The sequence below is a fragment of the Drosophila ananassae genome, chromosome 2R, assembly GCF_017639315.1.
Source record: "Drosophila ananassae strain 14024-0371.13 chromosome 2R, ASM1763931v2, whole genome shotgun sequence".
In the NCBI taxonomy this organism is placed as follows: Eukaryota; Metazoa; Arthropoda; class Insecta; order Diptera; family Drosophilidae; genus Drosophila; species Drosophila ananassae.
This window is the reverse complement of record NC_057928.1, coordinates 9048903-9068016: the sequence shown is the minus strand read 5'-3', so window position 1 is coordinate 9068016 and position 19114 is coordinate 9048903. Positions and strand designations below refer to the sequence as shown.

Here is a 19114-nt window from a genome sequence, read left to right as displayed (position 1 = left end):
CTGTGCTCCAAGTCCACAAACTAAATGACTTATATAGGAAACCCCACCAACCAACCCACCACTCCACATCACACCACTCTCTATTCGAATCCACTATTGTTATGAAGTAAGCAAATAAAAATTTAATACTCCAGGCTTTTAGGCCGAGCCGTGGCTGCAAAACTATTTTCAGCGAAATCTGAGCTAAATGCATCATCGTTGAAAAGGACTTTACAAATATTTTTGGATATAACAAGAAAAAAAAAACGCCAAATAGTACAAAAAACTTTTGTAAACTAAACAATTGTGAATGAAGCGTTAGTAAGCTAAACTTTTCCTACCCTTTTTCCATCAGACAGATAGTCTGGCAAGTGTTTTTCTATATATTTGTGCGGTACTTATGTCGCTTGGTGGGGGGTCGGTGTCTGAGGAAAACTTTTATAATTATTAGCAACAAATGAGCAGTGACAGAGCACTTCTGCAATGCCTGTAACTTGGAGTTTTCCCAGCTTTCTGTTACCACTTTTCAGCTTTTTATTTGCTGCGCCCAGACGGCAGAAATCACAAATGATCCCAGCTCCGCCCACAATTTAAAAGTTTTAACTACCTGACTGTTTTCTGTATTTCGGTTCATATGGGTGGGAGGGCATGTGTGTGTTACCTGAAGACAAACGGCAAAAGAAAAAGTGGCCAAATCAAAAGCCATCCGGAGTTTCGGGAGTGAGTTAACCGAAAAGTTTTTAATTTTTGATCGCTTTTTGTATGGCTCCACAATCAGCACTAAAAGTATGCGATACTTTTTGCTCAACTCCCATGGCAGTTTTCTTTGAATAAAACTATAATCCCTGAAAGTAGACTGAATATATTCAAGGAAAATAAAATAAAATTTTTATAAAAGTACTATATAGTTATAGAAACTTGATCTTGAAAATTGGAGGGTAGGGAAAAAATGGACTGTAGAAGCTTGACTATGTTTTGATCAAATAAATAATTTCTTCAATAAATAAACTTCAATGAAGCTTAATAAAATGCTTCCAAGGCATAAAATTGTGAATCAATCACTATCGGAGTACTGTTATTCAACCATTAGCTTCTAGCTTTTTTTCTAGTATATTTCGGCTTCATTTCCAAATGTCCAACACTGAAAGGATTTTACAACACGGATCTGTCACCTTGTGAAGAAAGTTCTGCCTTGTCATTGCCGTGCGAAGAAGTGCTAATATTCAAGAAAATTTACCAAAAGTCTTAATTAGTTGTCATTTGAAAATGCCGCGACCGAGGAAAGTGAAGCAGGAAACCAGTCCTGCCTCTGGTGCACAGAAAACTATGGATCCAATTGTTATTAACCTTTCGGAATCCGATTCTGAGGCAGACGAGGAGTACATTAAGCATTTGTTTAGTGAGGATATCCTCAAGCAGTTGGACTTGGACGATAAAAAACAATCCGACTTTTCGGATCAACATGATGATCAGCCTTCCGAACATAAAGATAATCCGTCGAAGGAGAAGAAAAAGAAACGCAAAAACAAGAAGAAAAGTAAGAATAAGAAAAGCTCCAGCTCGGAAAAGCACACAAGTGTTAAGACCGAAAATGTCGATGCCGTCAAAGACGATGGGTAAGAATCAAAGAATTTTAATTTATCCTTGGTGTTATAATACTAGAATTAGTTTGAATCTTTAATAAGTATTTTCAAAAGACCAAGAGACTCTTGCTGAGTTTATTTCTGATGCAACTACATACATATTATTATATTCATCATTGAATTGCACAAGTCAATAGATTTTAATGAAAGTGAAAGCCTTTCATAGAATTGTGATTTATTCGTTTTTTTTTTGTACATTTTATTTTAGCTTTTTGAAGCCCAAAGAAGAGCCAGTTAAACGTGAAAATACCTACATAAATCCCATACTGTGGTGAGCTTAAATCCCAATTATTGTTAAATATTTTATGTTATAATAATACTTTATATGTATTATTAGTGCCCCAATGCTGAAGCCACTTCCTACAAAATTTTGCATTGGGGATGTAGTGCTCGACTTTGGCCTCGATGAGGACTCGGAGCCTATGCATGTTATCCCTGAATTGGAGCCGAGGCAGCCGTCCAGCACCCATAGGGTTGTAAAGCCACGACGTCTGCCAACCAAGTTCAAGGATAAGCCGCCTCCAAAGCCACGCAAGCCCATAATTAAGCCATCGACCACTACCGAAAAGAAACCAATCGATTGGGATTGGCTGATGGACAAGAATTTTCGTCCCATTTCGCCGATACCAAGATCTGCTGTAGACGATTTAATGGATCTTCCCTCCTCGCAGGACATTGTGGATAGCTACATGAAGGCAAAGAATGATTCGATACCCATGTCCGAAGCGGAATGGCCGATTTGTTTAGTGGGCGGCAAACACAACGCCAAGACTCCACCCCGGGAACCAATCGTGGACTCTGACAAGGAGTCAGAAAAGGAGGACGCCTTGAAGGAAACTTGGAATACCACAGGTGAGGAATACTTCAATTGGGAGAATTGGGATAGGAACAGACATATAGAGAGCCAGGCCAAGCCAAAAGTAAAGGAGGAGGAAATGCATATGGGTCATTTGGAGATCGGGCCGGAGGAGGAGCGTGCCATGAAGGAATGGATCAAATCGGAGTTGCTAAGCGAACCCTTAAGCGATATCGAGGAGTTCGATATGCTTTTGAGTTTGGCCAAGGACTATCCTAAAAACCATGATCTTCTGTTCGATTTACTAAGCCCCAACAACGGAAAAAGTTCGGCAAGGGAGGTCAGAAAACCACTCCCTGCTCGTCCACTAGATAAAGTTACCATTAAAATAGAGCCCGTGGATCCACAAATCCCCACAAATCCAGTCATTCAGCCTATTATCCCCGCTTTTAAGATAAAACAGGAACCAATCGATTACGACGAAACGCCTAAACCCACTTTGCCATTTATGTCGGATGTTACTGTGCCATTTATAAAACAGGAACCAATCGATGATGGGTATGATCGGGTAGTTGAGAACTGCAGACCAGAACGCCCCATCATTTTGGATGTCAAGGATATAGGTCCGGTGCCGCCCAAGCCGCAGGACGAGGCTGCTATCCAGGAGTGGTTGCAGCAGTGCAGCGTTACAATTTCCCAGCAGCTGCAGGCGCTTATCTATGCCGAAAATACCCCCAAGGAGAACTCCACTGCACCGGGAGCCGTTGACTTTGAGACAGCGATCAGCATGGAGCAGCTAAAGCCCCCCTCTCCGGAAAATCAAGCAACTAAAATGAATACTATTCCGGAGAATGGCTGGCAGAATAGCTTTCGAGTGCGTCTCGAGGACTTTGAGGACATCATCGATCAAAATATGACGGAGTTCAGGGATCCGCAGGCCAAAAAACTGCGCACCAAGTGGAACCAGCAGTTCGGCTGCAAAGCGGCTGAAAGCTTGAGGCGCAACTTGCTCATGCCACCGCTTCCAGTGCACTTGGACCAGTGTCTCCAGAAGATCAGGATCTTGCGACGTCCTACCAAACGCAAAGTGGAGGATCTACGTCTACGCATCGAGATGAAGTTCTGCAAGATGTTCTGCACTCTGCAGTTAAATCGAAACATCGTCCTTAAGGCTGCTGTGAATCGACTGGATAATTCTGTCTATAGCACCGACATCGATGTGATCCAAAAGCGCTTTGTGGCCACCCAGATAGCATGGATTTGGTCCAACGGCACTCTGATGATTATCAACGGTAGGGGCCAGAACATGCTGGCCGAAACTCAACGGGAGCTAATGATGAAGTTAACGGGTCAGTTAAATTTCGTGGCCGAACCTGCCAACAAGCTGCTTCATTTGCGTCTCGTATCGTACGCCTATTATCCCTGGAGGATCCTGCTCACACAGTTCAGTGAGGCATACGCCTTGTGCTCGGAGCCGCTCCAGTCTGACATGCACTACGTCTACTATGTGGACAAGACAATGCCGGGAGTGGCAGCCCGGGTCCACGAGTCGGGGATGATCCACGTGTTTGCTATGACCACCGCCGAGGCAGACAAAATGCTCCAAAAACTTTACCTAATCACGGCCAATTATCGCAAGCTCGAACCGAAAAAAGAACCCAAATCTTAACTTTGTGGTAAAAGAAATACTTAAGAATTTATATTAAATATTATTGAACTTTAATAATAGCCCTTTTAATTGTAATTTAAGATATTTTTTTTTTTAATTAAACAATTACAGGCAAAAAAGGTGCTCCAAAAACTTTTCGTGATCATGGCCGAATTTCAAAAGCCCGAACCAAGAATAGAGCTCATCGTAAAGCTAAATAATGGCTAAAAAATGGCATTTAAAAAAAAAATACTTTTGGAAAACTAATGTCGAACATTATGAACTTTAAACTTAGGAATTTGAACTTGGGAATTTGAACTTATGGAACAACACATGCACTTTGTGGTACAAATAACACCAAAGAATTTATATAAAATATTATTAAACCCATTGCAGCCCCTTTTAATTATAAAACATTCGTTTATAAAAATACATATGTATGTACTTTATGTTTTACAGAAATAGAGATTTTTAAATAATGTCAATAATTAATTAAACAAAAAATGGGCCTGTGAATCATTGAAATATTGTAATAATAATAATTATAATAATATTTTGAAAATGTAAAAATATTTATCATGCGTTTTATTTTTATTTTTAGCAGCTAATCTAGTCTAGTTTTTGAAGTACAAACTAGTAATACAAACAAGTAATACTACTATTACTCTCATAACCCCACAAACATTACCCATAGAATATCCAAAAAACTTCTCTGCAATTTTCTCTAGCCCAACTCTTCTAAAAAATGTCTCTTTGGGGAGAAAGCTTTCAGCTAAGAGCAATTGCTGAATGGAAAATAGGAAACGTGAAGCTTTCGCTCCAATGCCAGAGAGTCACATTTCGTCCTTTGAGCCTTTTGGGTTAAAGTTTTCGCAGAGATAACTGTATGTGGAATACCCATCTCAGCAGGCAGGACTCGTAGCAGGATTCGTGGGACGATTCGTGGCAGGATTTAATTCATAACTCGAGTGCCGTGTCCTCGGTATACAGCCAAGGTTAAGTGCTGCTGCCACTGATGTTGCTACGCCAAACACGTCACTCCTCGAGTCCTGAAGTTCCGAGGCCTCTATCCGGAGTCCGGAATCCTTCGGAGTAGTCTGTCTGTGTGTGTGGAAGTTTTCCTCCCTGCGGCTAGGGATTCGCCTTTTCCTTTCCTTTTATCATATACGCGCTTTCTTTATTTTAATGTTGCCCGCCACTTGAGCACGAATCCCCCCACCGAAAATAAAGAAATGCCTCCTGTAGATCCCGAATTCGGAGGACTCCATAAACAATTGCCTGGAAATATAATACACAGGTCCTTTGTCTTCGGTTGCTTGAACTTCCACCATATATTTAATCCCCATTGAAAACCAAGATTCCTTTTCATTGAATTTTTCTCCTTGATGGCATTTTAAGTAAATGGCATTGACTCCGATTAAAAAAAAGTCAGATGAGCTGACCAAAACCCAAAATAATTAGACCTTGTCACGCCCAAAATATACCATAATGATTAGCATAAAACGTTGCTGGGAAAATTTCAAAGTCTCGATGACCTTTGGCATATCATTTTTTTTTGGCAAAACCGTAAACCGAAAACACCGAAAACACCCAAAACCTTTTTAATTTACACGACACGTTTCCAGAGTCTTAACTTTTTCTGATGGTTTTTGGTTCAGGGTGGTTGAAACACCTACCGCAACGGTGTTGGCCATAAACAAAAGCCAAAAGCAATGCAAGAAATATTAAGGCAATCAAAAATGCAAATGTCACTACGTGAATTGTTAAATCGGAGGACGAATCCTTCCTTCAAAACAGCCCCCAGGGGGCAGTTTGCCATTTGTGGGTGGGGTCAATAAATCTGGATTCCTGCAATTCCCCGGCTCGTTAATTTATTCGCATATATATTCTGCCTATATATATTCCATTGTATTTATCGCAAAAAGTTAATTGCCAGACCGTGCTCTCTATTAATCATATTCCATAATTTGTTTAGCCTAATTAGCCATATAGATAGGGCGACGCGGAGGAGCAAAGAAGGAGGAGCAGGACACCTACGCCTACTTCTGGCCGAAAAGCATAAGGCCCAAGATAGGCCTTTGTCCTGGATCATTAGCCAAGTTTTTATGGAATTTATTTTCCAGGGAATTTTGCAAGTGGGCTGCACAGATTGGATTTCAGAAGAAAAATTTAATTAGGTGTGTGGAAATATATAGAATAAATTAACTAATAAGGATAAATATTTTCCAGAATTTGTTATTCCATGGAAACGATGCTTTGTTTAGCCTTTGTTAGAAAATAAAATAATAAGAAAATCATTAACAATAAGGTAAGGTATCTGACTAAGATTAATTTAATATCTTTAGTATTATTGTTTTAATTTAAACTTATAAAATTACAGATGATTTTCAGAACATTATTCCGAAAAAGCATGAGATATTATGTAATTTTAAAACACACTCATTACACATTGTTAGCTCCGGTAATCCTTTTTCATAATCAAATTAAATGGCTAACAAGAAAATAATCTTAGCCAACACATTCCGGGTGCTGTATTCCGGTTTTTTGAAGCATCCTGCATCAGATTTCGTGTTGCAGCCAAGTCAAACATAAAGCGAGATGTCGGATGGCCATTATTCAACCATTTTGCGCCTTGTCGGCAAACAAAATTAACAGCCAGCAGAAAACAGAGAGCACATACCAACAAACAAACAAACAACGAACATAAACAAGTCATAAACTTTTGTAACTAGGTCCTGGTACTGCTCCCTGGTACTGGTACTGGTCTCTGGTACTGTTACAGGTCTTGCTTTTCGTCCTGTTCCGGGTCGTTTGGATGTAAGGCAGCAAATTCAGAATCTGAATCTGGTTGCTGTTCAGTAGCAGTAACTTCATCTTTGCTTCTGGCCTTCACGTTTGTTATACGCTTCTCTAGAGATTTTAGATAGAAGGATACTATATTTTCTATATTTATAGAACGATACTATATGCAAAAATATCCATTAAAATGGATAAGAAATGGAATAAAAAGACTTGTGGAAAGAATTAATAAATAGGTATATATTTTATTTATTTTCTTTTTAGAGTATTTAATAACTGGGTTTTTAAGCCCCCAAAAAATATATATTTTTTACTGTAAGTCCTGGCTCGACATGCGCGGGCTCTTTTTTAATGCAGAATTCGTGTAACTTTGGGAGAAAATTCGTCCTGCCCGCTCCACAAATTCTACCGAATTTCCGCAGACGACGCTGTGTCCTGTTTTGCTTGTTTTTGCCATTAACAGCATTAAAAAATGGCAAACAAAAACGTAGCCAACAAAAAAGGAGGCGTGGACTTTGGGCAAGGGCGAACTTTTAATTATTTAGACGAGTGAACGCAAAAGTCGCGTTTTGCACTTTTTGCTTTAATATTTTTTGTTTTTTTTTGGTTTTAAGGTGACTTTCATCTGGAAGGTAACATTTTTTCTCCTCGAAAATTTTTTTGTTTCTCAATCAGAAGTTGTAACTTATCAAATTAAAGGCACACCCACACCCACACCCTTGCCGTTCCTGCGGAAATCGAAGACAAGCGCCAACGCTCAAATCCTTGAGGATGTGGGCCGGATTTTCATTCTCGTGTCAGGCGATAACATACGCCGGGGATTCTCATTTTCTTTTTTTTGTTTGGGCTTCCTTTGCCTTCTGGCAGCTGGCAAAGAACTCGCATCTTCTATCTAAACGCGCGAACGCAAAAATGGCCATTTAAATTGTGCATCAATGCATGAAATGCGCCATGAAAGCGTTCTAGATAAGCGGAAACGCGAAACTAACAAATAACCTCGAGCCCAGGGCGCATCTAGGCAGGATTATGGTCCTACACTTGGAATAATTTTAAAAACATAAATAAACAGCCATTGAAGAGATGGGGCCTATCATCAGCCTATCAAAATGAAAAAAATAAACTAAAAAACTATATAAAATAATAACAACAAAGCTTTTCTTTAAGTGGGTAGTCAGTCATTGTTAACTTTACAAATTTAATGCTTTAAATCAACAAGGGAGAAGAGTAAGCCAGAGGGGCAGCCAGAGGGGCAGCCAGAGGAGCTGCGGCATATTTGGCAATAACCGGAGCCGCAAAAGGAGTTGCCACAGGAGCAGATAGGGGAGCAGCAATCGGAGCAGCGGCGTACTTGGCGATCACTGGAGTAGCCACTGGAGCAATTACTGGAGCAGCTGCGATTCCATTGTAGTTCCTGGCGATCACCTGGCTGCTGGTGGCAGTCACAACTGGGGCAGGAGCAGCTACCACGGCGGCAGGAGAGGCGTAAGCCAGAGGAGCGGTGTAGGCCAGAGGAGCAGTGTAGGCTAGTGGAGCTCCTAGAAGTCCTGGCTTGGCAGCAGCACAGGCAACGATGGCAAGGACAACAACGGCCTAAAAATGAGAGGAAAGGGTTACTCCCACTTCATGTTATCCTGCTTCCTTTAAGTTGCTTACGTATTTGAACATGTTGATTATATTGGATTGGTTTGCTTCTTGGGAAGGCTAATAACTGTTTGATGATCCACTACCCCTGGCTAAGTTTATTTATACCCAAAAAATGTCTTCAGCTCTGACGCATTACCTTCATTTAAATGCTGGGCCCATCTTCATTTGCTTCCATTCGCTCTCTACCATTATTTATGTGGTTTCCCACCGCTAAGAGTGGAATATCTGATAGCATATACTGGCGACTGAGGTTACTCGTCTGAGGTCACATTCCAGTCGCTTCTTGGAGTATAAATAGGTCTGCAGAAGGTGTTGAATGGTATCAGACAGTAGTTCAAGCTTTCGAACCACAAACTTTAAAACAAAACAACCATCAACATGTTCAAATCCGTGAGTTGTGAGAGCTGAAAGTCTGGAGAAAGTAATTTAATTGTGTTTCCATCCTTAGGCTATTGTCATCCTCGCCATCGTTGCCTGCGCTGCTGCCAAGCCAGGACTTCTGGGAGCTCCTCTGGCCTACACTGCTCCTCTGACTTACGCCGCTCCTGCCGCCGTGGTGGCTGCTCCTGCCCCAGTTGTGACTGCCACCAGCAGCCAGGTGATCGCCAGGAACTACAATGGAATCGCAGCTGCTCCCGTTGTTGCCCCAGTGGCAGCTCCTGTCATCGCCAAGTACGCCGCTGCTCCGATTGCTACTCCTTTGGCTGCTCCTGTGGCTGCTCCCCTGGCAACTCCATTCGCTGCCCCCATTGCAGCTCCAGTGATCGCCAAGTACGCTGCTGCTCCTCTGGCTACACCCCTGGCTTACTCTTCTCCTTTGACCTACAGTTCCCCTCTGAGCTACGCTGCTCCTGCCCCTCTTCTGATCTAAGCAATGAATGCCAATAAATGTGATAATAAGAATCGATACTAATATAAAATAATTTTTATTTTGAGACTATTACAGTGCATATTTTAATGCAGTCGGATCGGTGCTGGCATAGATATATTGCTTTCCGCAGTATTATGCTCCCAATGTATTTTCCACATTTTTGATGGGGACCCCCAGAAAGTGAGATTTTGAGGCAGATCTACGGCGATGCTCCAGGAAACTTAACAAAAAATTGAAAAATAATTTTTGTCTAGATTTTGATGCAGATTTTCAGAGAATCGATTTACGAATCTTTAAAGGTATTCCTCTTGGGAATCTGAAATGAATTGCCAAACATATAGCCGTCGCTTTGGGCTGTATTGGGCTCCCAATGCATTTTCCATATTTTTTCCCCAGAAAATGTTGCTGAAAATTCAAAAAATAATTTGTTCCTAGATTTTGATGCAGATCTACGGAGAATTGATCCACGAATTGTTTGAGGTATTCCTCTTGGGAATCTGATATGATTTGCCGAAGGTAAAGGCTTCGCAAATCATATCAGATTCATATCAGATTCGGTATTAGGCTAAAAATTCAAAAAATAATTTGTTTCAGATTTTGATGCGGATCTACAAATCATTTATGATATTCCGATAAGGACTCGGATACTTATTGCAAAGATATATACAGATATATAAAGATATATATATTTTCGCATGGAGAATTAAAGGAAACCTACTTTTTACTATAGTTTTGAATCAATGATGAATAAAACTATTAAATTCCGATAAATTCGTTTATTGGTAACTTAAAGTAGAAGAGCACCGGAGGCTGAGGCATAGTGCAATGGAGCATTGTACGCCACAGGGGATGCGTAGGCGAAAGGAGCGGCAACGGGAGTAGCTACAGGAGTAGCCAAAGGAGCCGTGGCGTACTTGGCAATCACTGGAGCTGCTACTGGTGCAACAACGGGAGCAGCTGCGATTCCATTGTAGTTCCTGGCGATCACCTGGCTGCTGGTGGCAGTCACAACTGGGGCAGGAGCAGCTACCACAGCGGCAGGAGCAGCGTAGGCCAGAGGAGCAGTGTAGGCCACAGGAGCTCCCAGAAGTCCTGGCTTGGCAGCAGCGCAGGCAACGATGGCGAGGATGACAATAGCCTAAGGATGGAAACACAATTAAATTACTTTCTTCAGACTTTCAGCTCGCAAAACTCACGGATTTGAACATGTTGATGATTGTTTTGTTTTAAAGTTTGTGGTTCGAAAACTTGAACTTGTATGATACCATTCAACACCTTCTGCAGACCTATTTATACTCCAAGAAGCGACTGGAATGTGACCTCAGACGAGTAACCTCAGTGGCGAATACATGCTATCAGATATTCCCAGCAGTGGGAAACCACTTAAACCGCTTGGTAGAGTGCGAATGGAAGCTAATAAAGATGGGGCCAGCATTTAAATGAAGGCAATGCGTCAGAGCTGAAGACATTTTTTGGGTATAAATAAACTTAGCCAGGGGTAGTGGATCATCAATCAGTTATCAGCCTTCTCAAGAAGCAAACCAATCCAATAAAATCAACATGTTCAAATACGTAAGCCACTTAAAGGAGGGGTAACAAGAAGTGCCAGTAAAAAATTCCTCTCCTTTACAGGCCGTTGTTGTCCTTGCCATCGTTGCCTGTGCTGCTGCCAAGCCAGGACTACTGGGAGCTCCTCTGGCCTACTCCGCTCCTCTGGCTTACGCAGCACCTGCCGCTGTGGTTGCTGCTCCTGCCCCAGTTGTGACTGCGACCAGCAGTCAGGTGATCGCCAGGAACTACAATGGAATCGCAGCTGCCCCAGTTATTGCCCCAGTGGCAGCTCCCGTGATCGCCAAGTACGCCGCTGCTCCGATTGCTGCTCCTCTGGCAACTCCTTTGGCTGCCCCCATCGCAGCTCCAGTGATTGCCAAGTACGCTGCTGCTCCTGTGGCGACTCCTCTGGCTGCTCCTGTCATTGCGAAGTACGCTGTTTCACCCTTGGCAGCTCCCTTGAGTTATTCCGCTCCCCTTCTTGTTTAAGGGTGGCCTGTGATAATAAATACTAAATAATGCGAAAATATGTATGTGATTTGCTTTCATTATTTATAAACTTTTTGATACAGAAGTAGGCGGCTACATTGGTAAAATATGAATCAAGTAGTCTCTGCCAATAAGCTTCAATTCCTCATAGTGGTTTCCATTTTAAAACGAAGTAAAATGTTCAGTTCCTAGCCAAGGTTCGAAGCGTTCAGATCGGTGCTAAAATTGTAAAATCTTTTTAAATTTTTTACGATGGAAAATAATCCGATAGGAGAGTCTGTGATTGAATTTGATTTGCACGAAAATCCTGCTGCTATGGAAGCTGAAAGTATCGGGCAATGTTTCGAGGAAATCCCTATAAGCAGCAAGGATCCGGGAGTAGTTCTCGATAGCAGTGCCTCTTCTTCGAGTTCTTCGGGAGTGTCTTCGGCCGAGGGTAATGATTCACTTGAGGAGAAGTTGGAACAGGAAGGCATGAAAATGGTACAATTCACAGCCAAGAAAAAGCGTTTGCCTGGAAAAGGTAAAGTATATTGATAACTAGGTGTATGGCAGTGCCAATCATTGTTATTAGTCACTGAATTTATGTAGTTCTCTATTTAGTAAATTTAAAGAAATTCTATATTTTTGATTTCAGTTCGCAATCGCCAAAAGGATCTCTATTTGCGAAGGAAGCTTTCCCCCAAGAGTCCTCACATGGCCATCAACGAGTTGAAGGAAATTACCATTAAGGACTACAACGTGCGCAACGAAGGTAACAAATTTATTGCCAAGGCGATTATAAACTCCAAGCCTTATGTGGTTGAGGCCGATTCGAAGTCGGCAGCCGCGAATCTTCTTTTCGAGAACGCTCTAAGGGAGTATTATGTGGCCAAGGCGGTGGCCAATCCGAAGCCAGTTTCGCCGGACAAGAATGATGACCATGATGGCGATTCCAACAAGCATGATGAGTTTCCTATGAGAAACTTGGTGTCCTTGGCACTGTACAAGCTCTTCGCTGAATGGACCAGCAAGGGCTATGCCATACCCGAACTGAATCCTGGCGGCAGTAAGGAAGCAAATGAGGAGCCGCAGGAAAAAAAAGTGCTCAAGAACTGGGCTGATAAGCATCCGGTTACCATGCTAAACCATCTTTTTCCCCTCGTTCACATGAATAGCGAGACCAGCATCTCTCCGGACGGCGCCACCATGGTCCACCAGATGTCCTTGACCCTCAACGGAGCCAACTTCAAAGCCAGTGCTTCCAACAAGAAGTTGGCTAAGCGCCGTTTAGCCATCCTGGTCTGTAACCAGTTGGCAGGCACTAATTACACTGAGTAACAGCTTTGCAGGTCATAGGACCGGAGGTCGCAGGTCAAAATTTGACCTTGACATAATGGCCCGCTTCTGCACACAAAGCTGAAAAATAAAAGCTCTCCAATACAAATCAATTTCGCACAATTTAATGTAACAAACATTGGACGGCAGCTGCTGCTGCTGAGCTGACAATAATTTTTATGGCCAAGACGTGACCAGCATTTCCAAGCACTCGAATGGCTCACCAGCAGGTTGTGGCCCCTTGAATGCCACTGGTAAATCCAATTAGCCGACGCCCAAAAACAAAGGCTTTGTAACTTCAGTTCGGTTTGATTTTATTGTGAGATACCTAGACCAGAACGGGAGCCGCTGGCAAGGCGTTGTAGGCCAAAGGGGTGGAGTAGGCCAGTGGAGCTGCCAGAGGAGTAGCAATTGGGGCAGCAGCGTACTTGGCGATCACTGGTGCTGCGATTCCATTGTAGTTCCTGGCGATCACCTGGCTGCTGGTGGCAGTCACAACTGGGGCAGGAGCAGCCACCACAGCGGCAGGAGCGGCGTAAGCCAAAGGGGCGGAGTAGGCCAGAGGAGCAGTGTACGCTAGAGGAGCTCCCAGAAGTCCTGGTTTGGCAGCAGCACAGGCAACGATGGCAAGGACAACAACGGCCTGTAAAAGAGAGGATATTGTTACTTCCACTTCATGTTTTCCTGCTTCCTTCTAGTGGCTTACGTATTTGAACATAATGATTATATTGGATTGGTTTGCTTCTTGGGAAGGTTGATAACTGTTTGATGATCCATTACCCCTGGCCAAGTGTATTTATACCCAAAAAATGTCTTCAGCTCTGATGCATTGCCTTCATTAAAATGCTGGGCCCATCTTCATTTGCTTCCATTCGCTCTCTACCATTATTTATGTGGTTTCCCACCGCTGAGAGTGGAATATCAGATAGCAGTTATTGGCCACTGAGGTTACTTGCCTGAGGTCACATTACCGTCTCTTCTTCAAGAATCAGACAAGTTTAATGGGAGGTATAAGTGAGAGGAATACTTTACACGATAATAAATATTTATAATAATTATCGGATTCCCAAGCGAAATACCTGAAACAATTCGTGGATCGATTCTTCGTAGATCTGCATCAAAATCGGGCACACACTTTTTTACTTTTCAGCCCTATTTTCTGGGGGTCCCCTTCAAAAATGTAGAAAATGCATTGGGAGCCCAATTCGGCCCAAAGCGAAGGCAATATCTTTGGCAATAATTATCTGATTTCCAAGCGGAATACCTTAAACGATTCGTGGATCTATTCTCCGTAGATCTGCATCAAAATCTGAGAACACATTATTTTTTGAATTTTCAGCCTCGTTTTCTGGGGGTCCTCTTCAAAAATGTTGAAAATGCATTGGGAGCCCAATACTGGCCAAAGCGAAGGCTATATTTTTTGGCAATAATTATCGGAATCCCAAGCGGAATACCTTAAACGATTCGTGGATCAAGTCTCCGTAGATCTGCATCAAAATCTAGGAACACATTATTTTTTTAATTTTTAGCCTCGTTTTCTGAGGGTCCCCTTCAAAAATGTGGAAAATTCATTGGGAGCACAATACTGCGGAAAGCAATATATTTATGCCAGCACCTATCCGACTGCATTAAAATATGCACTGTAATAGTCTCAAAATAAAAAATATTTTATATTCTTATCGATTTTTATTATCACAGTTATTGGCATTCATTCCTTAGATCAGAAGAGGGGCAGGAGCAGCGTAGCTCAGAGGGGAACTGTAGGTCAAAGGAGAAGAGTAAGCCAGGGGTGTAGCCAGAGGAGCAGCAGCGTACTTGGCGATCACTGGAGCTGCAATGGGGGCAGCGAATGGAGTTGCCAGGGGAGCAGCCACAGGAGCAGCAATCGGAGCAGCGGCGTACTTGGCGATGACAGGAGCTGCCACTGGGGCAACAACGGGAGCAGCTGCGATTCCATTGTAGTTCCTGGCGATCACCTGGCTGCTGGTGGCAGTCACAACTGGGGCAGGAGCAGCCACCACGGCGGCAGGAGCGGCGTAAGTCAGAGGAGCAGTGTAGGCCAGAGGAGCTCCCAGAAGTCCTGGCTTGGCAGCAGCGCAGGCAACGATGGCGAGGATGACAATAGCCTAAGGATGGAAACACAATTAAATTACTTTCTCCAAACTTTCAGCTCTCACAACTCACGGATTTGAACATGTTGATGTTTTGTTTTAAAGTTTGTGGTTCGAAAGCTTGAACTTGTCTGATTCCATTCAACACCTTCTGCAGACCTATTTATACTCCAAGATGCGACTGGAATGTGACCTCAGACGAGTATCCTCAGTGGCCAGTATATGCTATCAGATATTCCACTCTTAGCGGTGGGAAACCACATAAATAATGGTAGAGTGCGAATGGAAGCAAATAAAGATGGGCCCAGCATTTAAATGAAGGCAATGCGTCAGAGCTGAAGACATTTTTTGGGTATAAATAAACTTGGCCAGGGGTAGTGGATCATCAAACAGTTATTAGCCTTCCCAAGAAGCAAACCAATCCAATATAATCAACATGTTCAAATACGTAAGCCACTTAAAGGAGGGATAAATTGAAGTGTTAGTAATAAATTCCTCTCCGTTACAGGCCGTTGTTGTCCTTGCCATTGTTGCGTGTGCTGCTGCCAAGCCAGGACTTCTGGGAGCTCCTGTGGCCTACACTGCTCCTCTGGCCTACGCTGCTCCTGCCGCTGTGGTAGCTGCTCCTGCCCCAGTTGTGACTGCCACCAGCAGCCAGGTGATCGCCAGGAACTACAATGGAATCGCAGCTGCTCCAGTTATTGCCCCAGTGGCAGCTCCCGTGATCGCCAAGTACGCTGCTGCTCCGATTGCTGCTCCCCTGGCTTCTCCTGTGGCAACTCCCTTTGCTGCTCCTATTGTATCTCCAGTGATTGCCAAGTATGCGGCGGCTCCTTTGGCTGCTCCCCTTGCTTATACCTCCCCCCTGACGTACAGTGGCCTCCCAGCTGCTCCAGTTTTGCTTTAAACTCGACTGAATAATAAACGTAATATGGAATCTCAAAAAATGCTTTAATTTTATCTCAAAATTGGAGAGAATCTGTTTAACTAGCTGGGAAGTTGTAATTGAATTAGCAACTGTCGTCGGCTTGTTGCCATAAACAACAGTAATGACTGGCCATGTACTCCCCGCCCTCTATTCGGAGGCAGATCACGTAGTCGGTGGACAAGTTATTGGCCACCGGTGGCCTTCAATGGATGCGTGACATTAAAGAGGGCCTGCAATTGTTTGTTTTGAAGATTTTTTTGGTAAAAATATGTAATTATGTCAAGGTCGCAGGGCCAGGCTAATGAACTTAAAGGGCTAATGATAAATCACTGCACTCCAATAACATTGATTATAAGGCTATAAAGAGGAAATATGATTCGTTTTTATGTTTTTAAAAAGTGAGTGTTGACCCAGTAACTCTTGAAAGTTTTAAATTGGCTTATTCTGATAAAACTATGTTTAAAGTATAAAAGATTAAGTAAATATTGGAAGGACTTCCTGCTTCTAGCATTCCTATTTGTTTTTGCAAATCTAAAAAACATTCTGGCTGATGACCATTCAGCGAATTCGATTTATTTTTATAGCGAATTCGAAAGCGAACGTGACGGACTTGTCGTTAAAGAATTAAAATTCAGAGTGTGCAACACCTCGGCTAACTGTAATAAGCGTGCTACGAAGTGGCCTGAACAGGTATACTTTCAGGTATATATTATACATCCACACGTAGGTTTATATGCTGTTTCTTAAATGAAACTGAAAGTGAAAATTTCAAGGTGTCGTGAATTTAAAGTAGAGTTCTTTGGAATAGGCTGAAAGTTTCCTGAAAGACTTCAGATTTAAAAGTGTATAATAATATAAGTAATATATATAAAAATATATAAAATAACTATAGACATTACTCACCTATATATATATGTATATATATATATAGATTTGTTTTTTTAATCTAGAACTAACTTTCATAAACAAAGCTAGGCTATAGTAATCTGCAACAAAAAATTAAATAAAAGCCAAAACAAACAGCCGCACATTCTTTTATTATTATAACCTGCTGCAGCTGTTTGCTTTCATGGCTCAATTGGGCAACTGGTTCTTTAGTTCCCTAAACAAATGGCAAAGGTCATGCGGCTATAACCGCATTTCAACCATGACCTAAAACAATAAACGTTGTAATGCCACCGAGGAGCACCCCAAATTATTCGAGTGAGTTCATGTGTGTTTTCTACTGCTGAGCAAATTCGGCACGTGTTCAAAATGTTTAATTGGCCAGTATCTCTGGGATGTAACATACATAACATATATTCCTTAAATGCCAACAGGTTTGTCCCCAGCTAGGTGAGAACTCGAAAGGATTGAGGCCAAAGACAAGGTTTGGTTATCGCATTTAAGGATTTTATTTGATTCATTGTTACTCAAAACGACACAAAAAAGCCAATAGCCAATAAATTTTCAGCAACATCCAGGCAAAGAGACCACAGTCTGATCGAAATGCAAATTTTCCAAAGTATTTTCCCATCACCCATTAACCCAATTGTAATTTAATATGGCTTACAGCAACCAAAAGTGGTAAATTCCGACTGAAATCGAAATTGCACTTACCACGCATTTGTGTATAATTACCAAGCCAGTGCAATTGGCTGCCCTTCGGGTTTTGTGCCGGCCCTCGAAGACCCAAAACCTAAACTACCAACTAATATTTTCCAGACGCTTATAATGGTCGTGTGCTGGCGACATTCTCGGAATATTAAGTAGCCGCCGTGTGGGTCGTTTGGTGGTATAAATATGCCATCCGCTGTCTTCGATTGTCATCAGTCAGCGCTTCGCTTTCAAGCCAACCAAAGCTTCAACTCTAAAGAAATCAAACCTTAAATCCAAAAACTCACCATGTTCAAATACGTTAGTATTTTCGGTTAGTTTTGTTTGGATCTTTATTTAATTTAATTATTTTTTAGGCCGTTGTCATATGCGCCTTGATTGCCTGTGTGGCCGGAAAGCCTGGATTGCTTCATACTCCCTTGGCCGCCGTTCCTGCTCCCGTGATTGCTGCTCCGGCTCCGGTTGTCACTGCTGCCAGTAGCCAGGTGGTGGCTAGGACCTTCAATGGCATCGCCGCAGCTCCCATCGTTGCTCCCGTTCCTGTGGCTCCAGTTCCAGCTCCCATTGTGAGGACCGTGGCTCCCGTTCCCGTGGCTCCTGCTCCAGTTCTGAGGACTCTGGCTGCTCCGCTGGCGGCTCCTCTGGCTGCTCCTTTGGCTCCTCGTTTTGCTGCTCCATTCGCTGCTCCTCTGGCTGCTCCACTGGCTGCTCCTCTGGCTGCTCCCTTAGCTCCTCGTTTTGCTGCTCCTCTGGCTGCCCCTCTGGCTGCTCCTCTGGCTGCCCCTCTGGCTGCTCCTCTTGCTGCTCTGCCTGCTCCCATCATTAAAACAGTGGCTCCCGTCGCTGCTCCCATCCTGGCCAAATACTCAGCTCCTTTGGCCTATGCCCCCGCACCTTTGGGATATGCTGCTCCAGCTTTGTGGTAAAAAAGATATATTATATCCCGAACCCAAGGATTAAGCTACCTTCGTATGTTCAATGACTGATAGACCTTAATAAAAATCGTTTAAATGACAAAAAATTGTTATTGCTTTAAATTTTCAGAAGAACTTAAAGGTATTTTGGAAAACATATTAATACAAAAACCAATTGCCCCAGCATGTTCAATTAGTTTTCTTTGAAAAAGCCTCCACTTATCATCGGTCTATTTCGTTTTCAGCTCGAACCCATCACTCCGTCTAGTTGGTCCTTTATTCTCCTGCTCAGGTAGCTATGTTTCTCGCCCCAAAAAAACGTATATGAAAGGACACATGTAGAGTCAATCGTTTTTGTCGCGTCGTCGCTTTTATTCAGGTCATTTGTGTTCCATTGTCCCACATTGGCTCAGTCTACTTCAGTCCAAATAACGAATTATGGCACATACATCTGTGCACTTGTAGTGACTGTGTGGTTGGCCAGGAGAGGGGCTGTTGGGGCTGGGTTTGGCGGGGTTGATTGGTGGGGTCAGGTTTCCGGACATCTACTCTCGGGTCAAATCGTTTTTCATTTCCTTCTTGTCCATATTTGCCATTCATTTGGCTCCAGCAAACAATGCACGAAGCGATGCGCAATAAATGACCAATAAATGTTCCAATAGTTTCAATGGTATTTTACTTTTTATATTTTTTAAACCATTTTCTATATATTCCTTGCTAACATACATTAAAGTTTTCCCGCGAACAGAAAAGTGCAGAAAAAAAACGAAACGAAAGGAAATTAAGAAAGTAATGCCGAGTTGAAAGCGAAAACTTAAACAGCCAAAG

General features: G+C 42.6%; 10 protein-coding genes across 10 annotated transcripts; 6 read left to right on the top strand and 4 right to left on the bottom strand.

Annotated features, from left to right (window-relative positions):
* The first annotated feature begins 1114 nt into the window (after positions 1-1114).
* LOC6493625 lies at positions 1115-4094 on the top strand. The gene is made up of 3 exons (XM_001958086.4): positions 1115-1595; positions 1831-1893; positions 1960-4094. The coding sequence occupies exons 1-3, from the start codon at positions 1246-1248 to the stop codon at positions 4085-4087; spliced, it is 2541 nt and encodes an 846-aa protein (XP_001958122.1). The 5' UTR covers positions 1115-1245; the 3' UTR covers positions 4088-4094.
* Positions 4095-8018: 3924 nt separating this feature from the next.
* On the bottom strand, positions 8019-8616 carry LOC116655856 (cuticle protein 16.5-like). Its single transcript, XM_032454482.2, has 2 exons — positions 8519-8616; positions 8019-8455 (listed from the first exon to the last, which is right to left on the bottom strand). Exons 1-2 carry the CDS (start codon positions 8528-8530, stop codon positions 8069-8071), a joined length of 399 nt encoding a protein of 132 aa, XP_032310373.1. The 5' UTR covers positions 8531-8616; the 3' UTR covers positions 8019-8068.
* Positions 8617-8798: 182 nt separating this feature from the next.
* LOC26514521 (transcriptional regulatory protein AlgP) lies at positions 8799-9418 on the top strand. Its single transcript, XM_014910149.3, has 2 exons — positions 8799-8899; positions 8958-9418. The coding sequence occupies exons 1-2, from the start codon at positions 8888-8890 to the stop codon at positions 9378-9380; spliced, it is 435 nt and encodes a 144-aa protein (XP_014765635.1). The 5' UTR covers positions 8799-8887; the 3' UTR covers positions 9381-9418.
* A 723-nt stretch (positions 9419-10141) lies between these two features.
* Positions 10142-10718, bottom strand: LOC6506316 (calphotin). Its single transcript, XM_001958089.4, has 2 exons — positions 10577-10718; positions 10142-10518 (listed from the first exon to the last, which is right to left on the bottom strand). Exons 1-2 carry the CDS (start codon positions 10586-10588, stop codon positions 10168-10170), a joined length of 363 nt encoding a protein of 120 aa, XP_001958125.1. The 5' UTR covers positions 10589-10718; the 3' UTR covers positions 10142-10167.
* Positions 10719-10876: 158 nt separating this feature from the next.
* Positions 10877-11458, top strand: LOC6493626 (transcriptional regulatory protein AlgP). The gene is made up of 2 exons (XM_001958088.4): positions 10877-10952; positions 11013-11458. The coding sequence occupies exons 1-2, from the start codon at positions 10941-10943 to the stop codon at positions 11418-11420; spliced, it is 420 nt and encodes a 139-aa protein (XP_001958124.2). The 5' UTR covers positions 10877-10940; the 3' UTR covers positions 11421-11458.
* A 126-nt stretch (positions 11459-11584) lies between these two features.
* On the top strand, positions 11585-12850 carry LOC6493627. The gene is made up of 2 exons (XM_001958090.4): positions 11585-11943; positions 12058-12850. Exons 1-2 carry the CDS (start codon positions 11673-11675, stop codon positions 12738-12740), a joined length of 954 nt encoding a protein of 317 aa, XP_001958126.2. The 5' UTR covers positions 11585-11672; the 3' UTR covers positions 12741-12850.
* A 184-nt stretch (positions 12851-13034) lies between these two features.
* On the bottom strand, positions 13035-13543 carry LOC6506315 (cuticle protein 38). Its single transcript, XM_001958091.4, has 2 exons — positions 13444-13543; positions 13035-13380 (listed from the first exon to the last, which is right to left on the bottom strand). The coding sequence occupies exons 1-2, from the start codon at positions 13453-13455 to the stop codon at positions 13066-13068; spliced, it is 327 nt and encodes a 108-aa protein (XP_001958127.1). The 5' UTR covers positions 13456-13543; the 3' UTR covers positions 13035-13065.
* Positions 13544-14414: 871 nt separating this feature from the next.
* Positions 14415-15013, bottom strand: LOC6506314 (cuticle protein 19.8). The gene is made up of 2 exons (XM_001958092.3): positions 14922-15013; positions 14415-14863 (listed from the first exon to the last, which is right to left on the bottom strand). Exons 1-2 carry the CDS (start codon positions 14931-14933, stop codon positions 14453-14455), a joined length of 423 nt encoding a protein of 140 aa, XP_001958128.1. The 5' UTR covers positions 14934-15013; the 3' UTR covers positions 14415-14452.
* Positions 15014-15171: 158 nt separating this feature from the next.
* Positions 15172-15795, top strand: LOC6493628 (calphotin). Its single transcript, XM_001958093.3, has 2 exons — positions 15172-15296; positions 15357-15795. The coding sequence occupies exons 1-2, from the start codon at positions 15285-15287 to the stop codon at positions 15753-15755; spliced, it is 411 nt and encodes a 136-aa protein (XP_001958129.1). The 5' UTR covers positions 15172-15284; the 3' UTR covers positions 15756-15795.
* Positions 15796-17577: 1782 nt separating this feature from the next.
* Positions 17578-18393, top strand: LOC116655895 (calphotin). Its single transcript, XM_032454797.1, has 2 exons — positions 17578-17672; positions 17729-18393. Exons 1-2 carry the CDS (start codon positions 17661-17663, stop codon positions 18296-18298), a joined length of 582 nt encoding a protein of 193 aa, XP_032310688.1. The 5' UTR covers positions 17578-17660; the 3' UTR covers positions 18299-18393.
* The last annotated feature ends 721 nt before the right edge of the window (positions 18394-19114 follow it).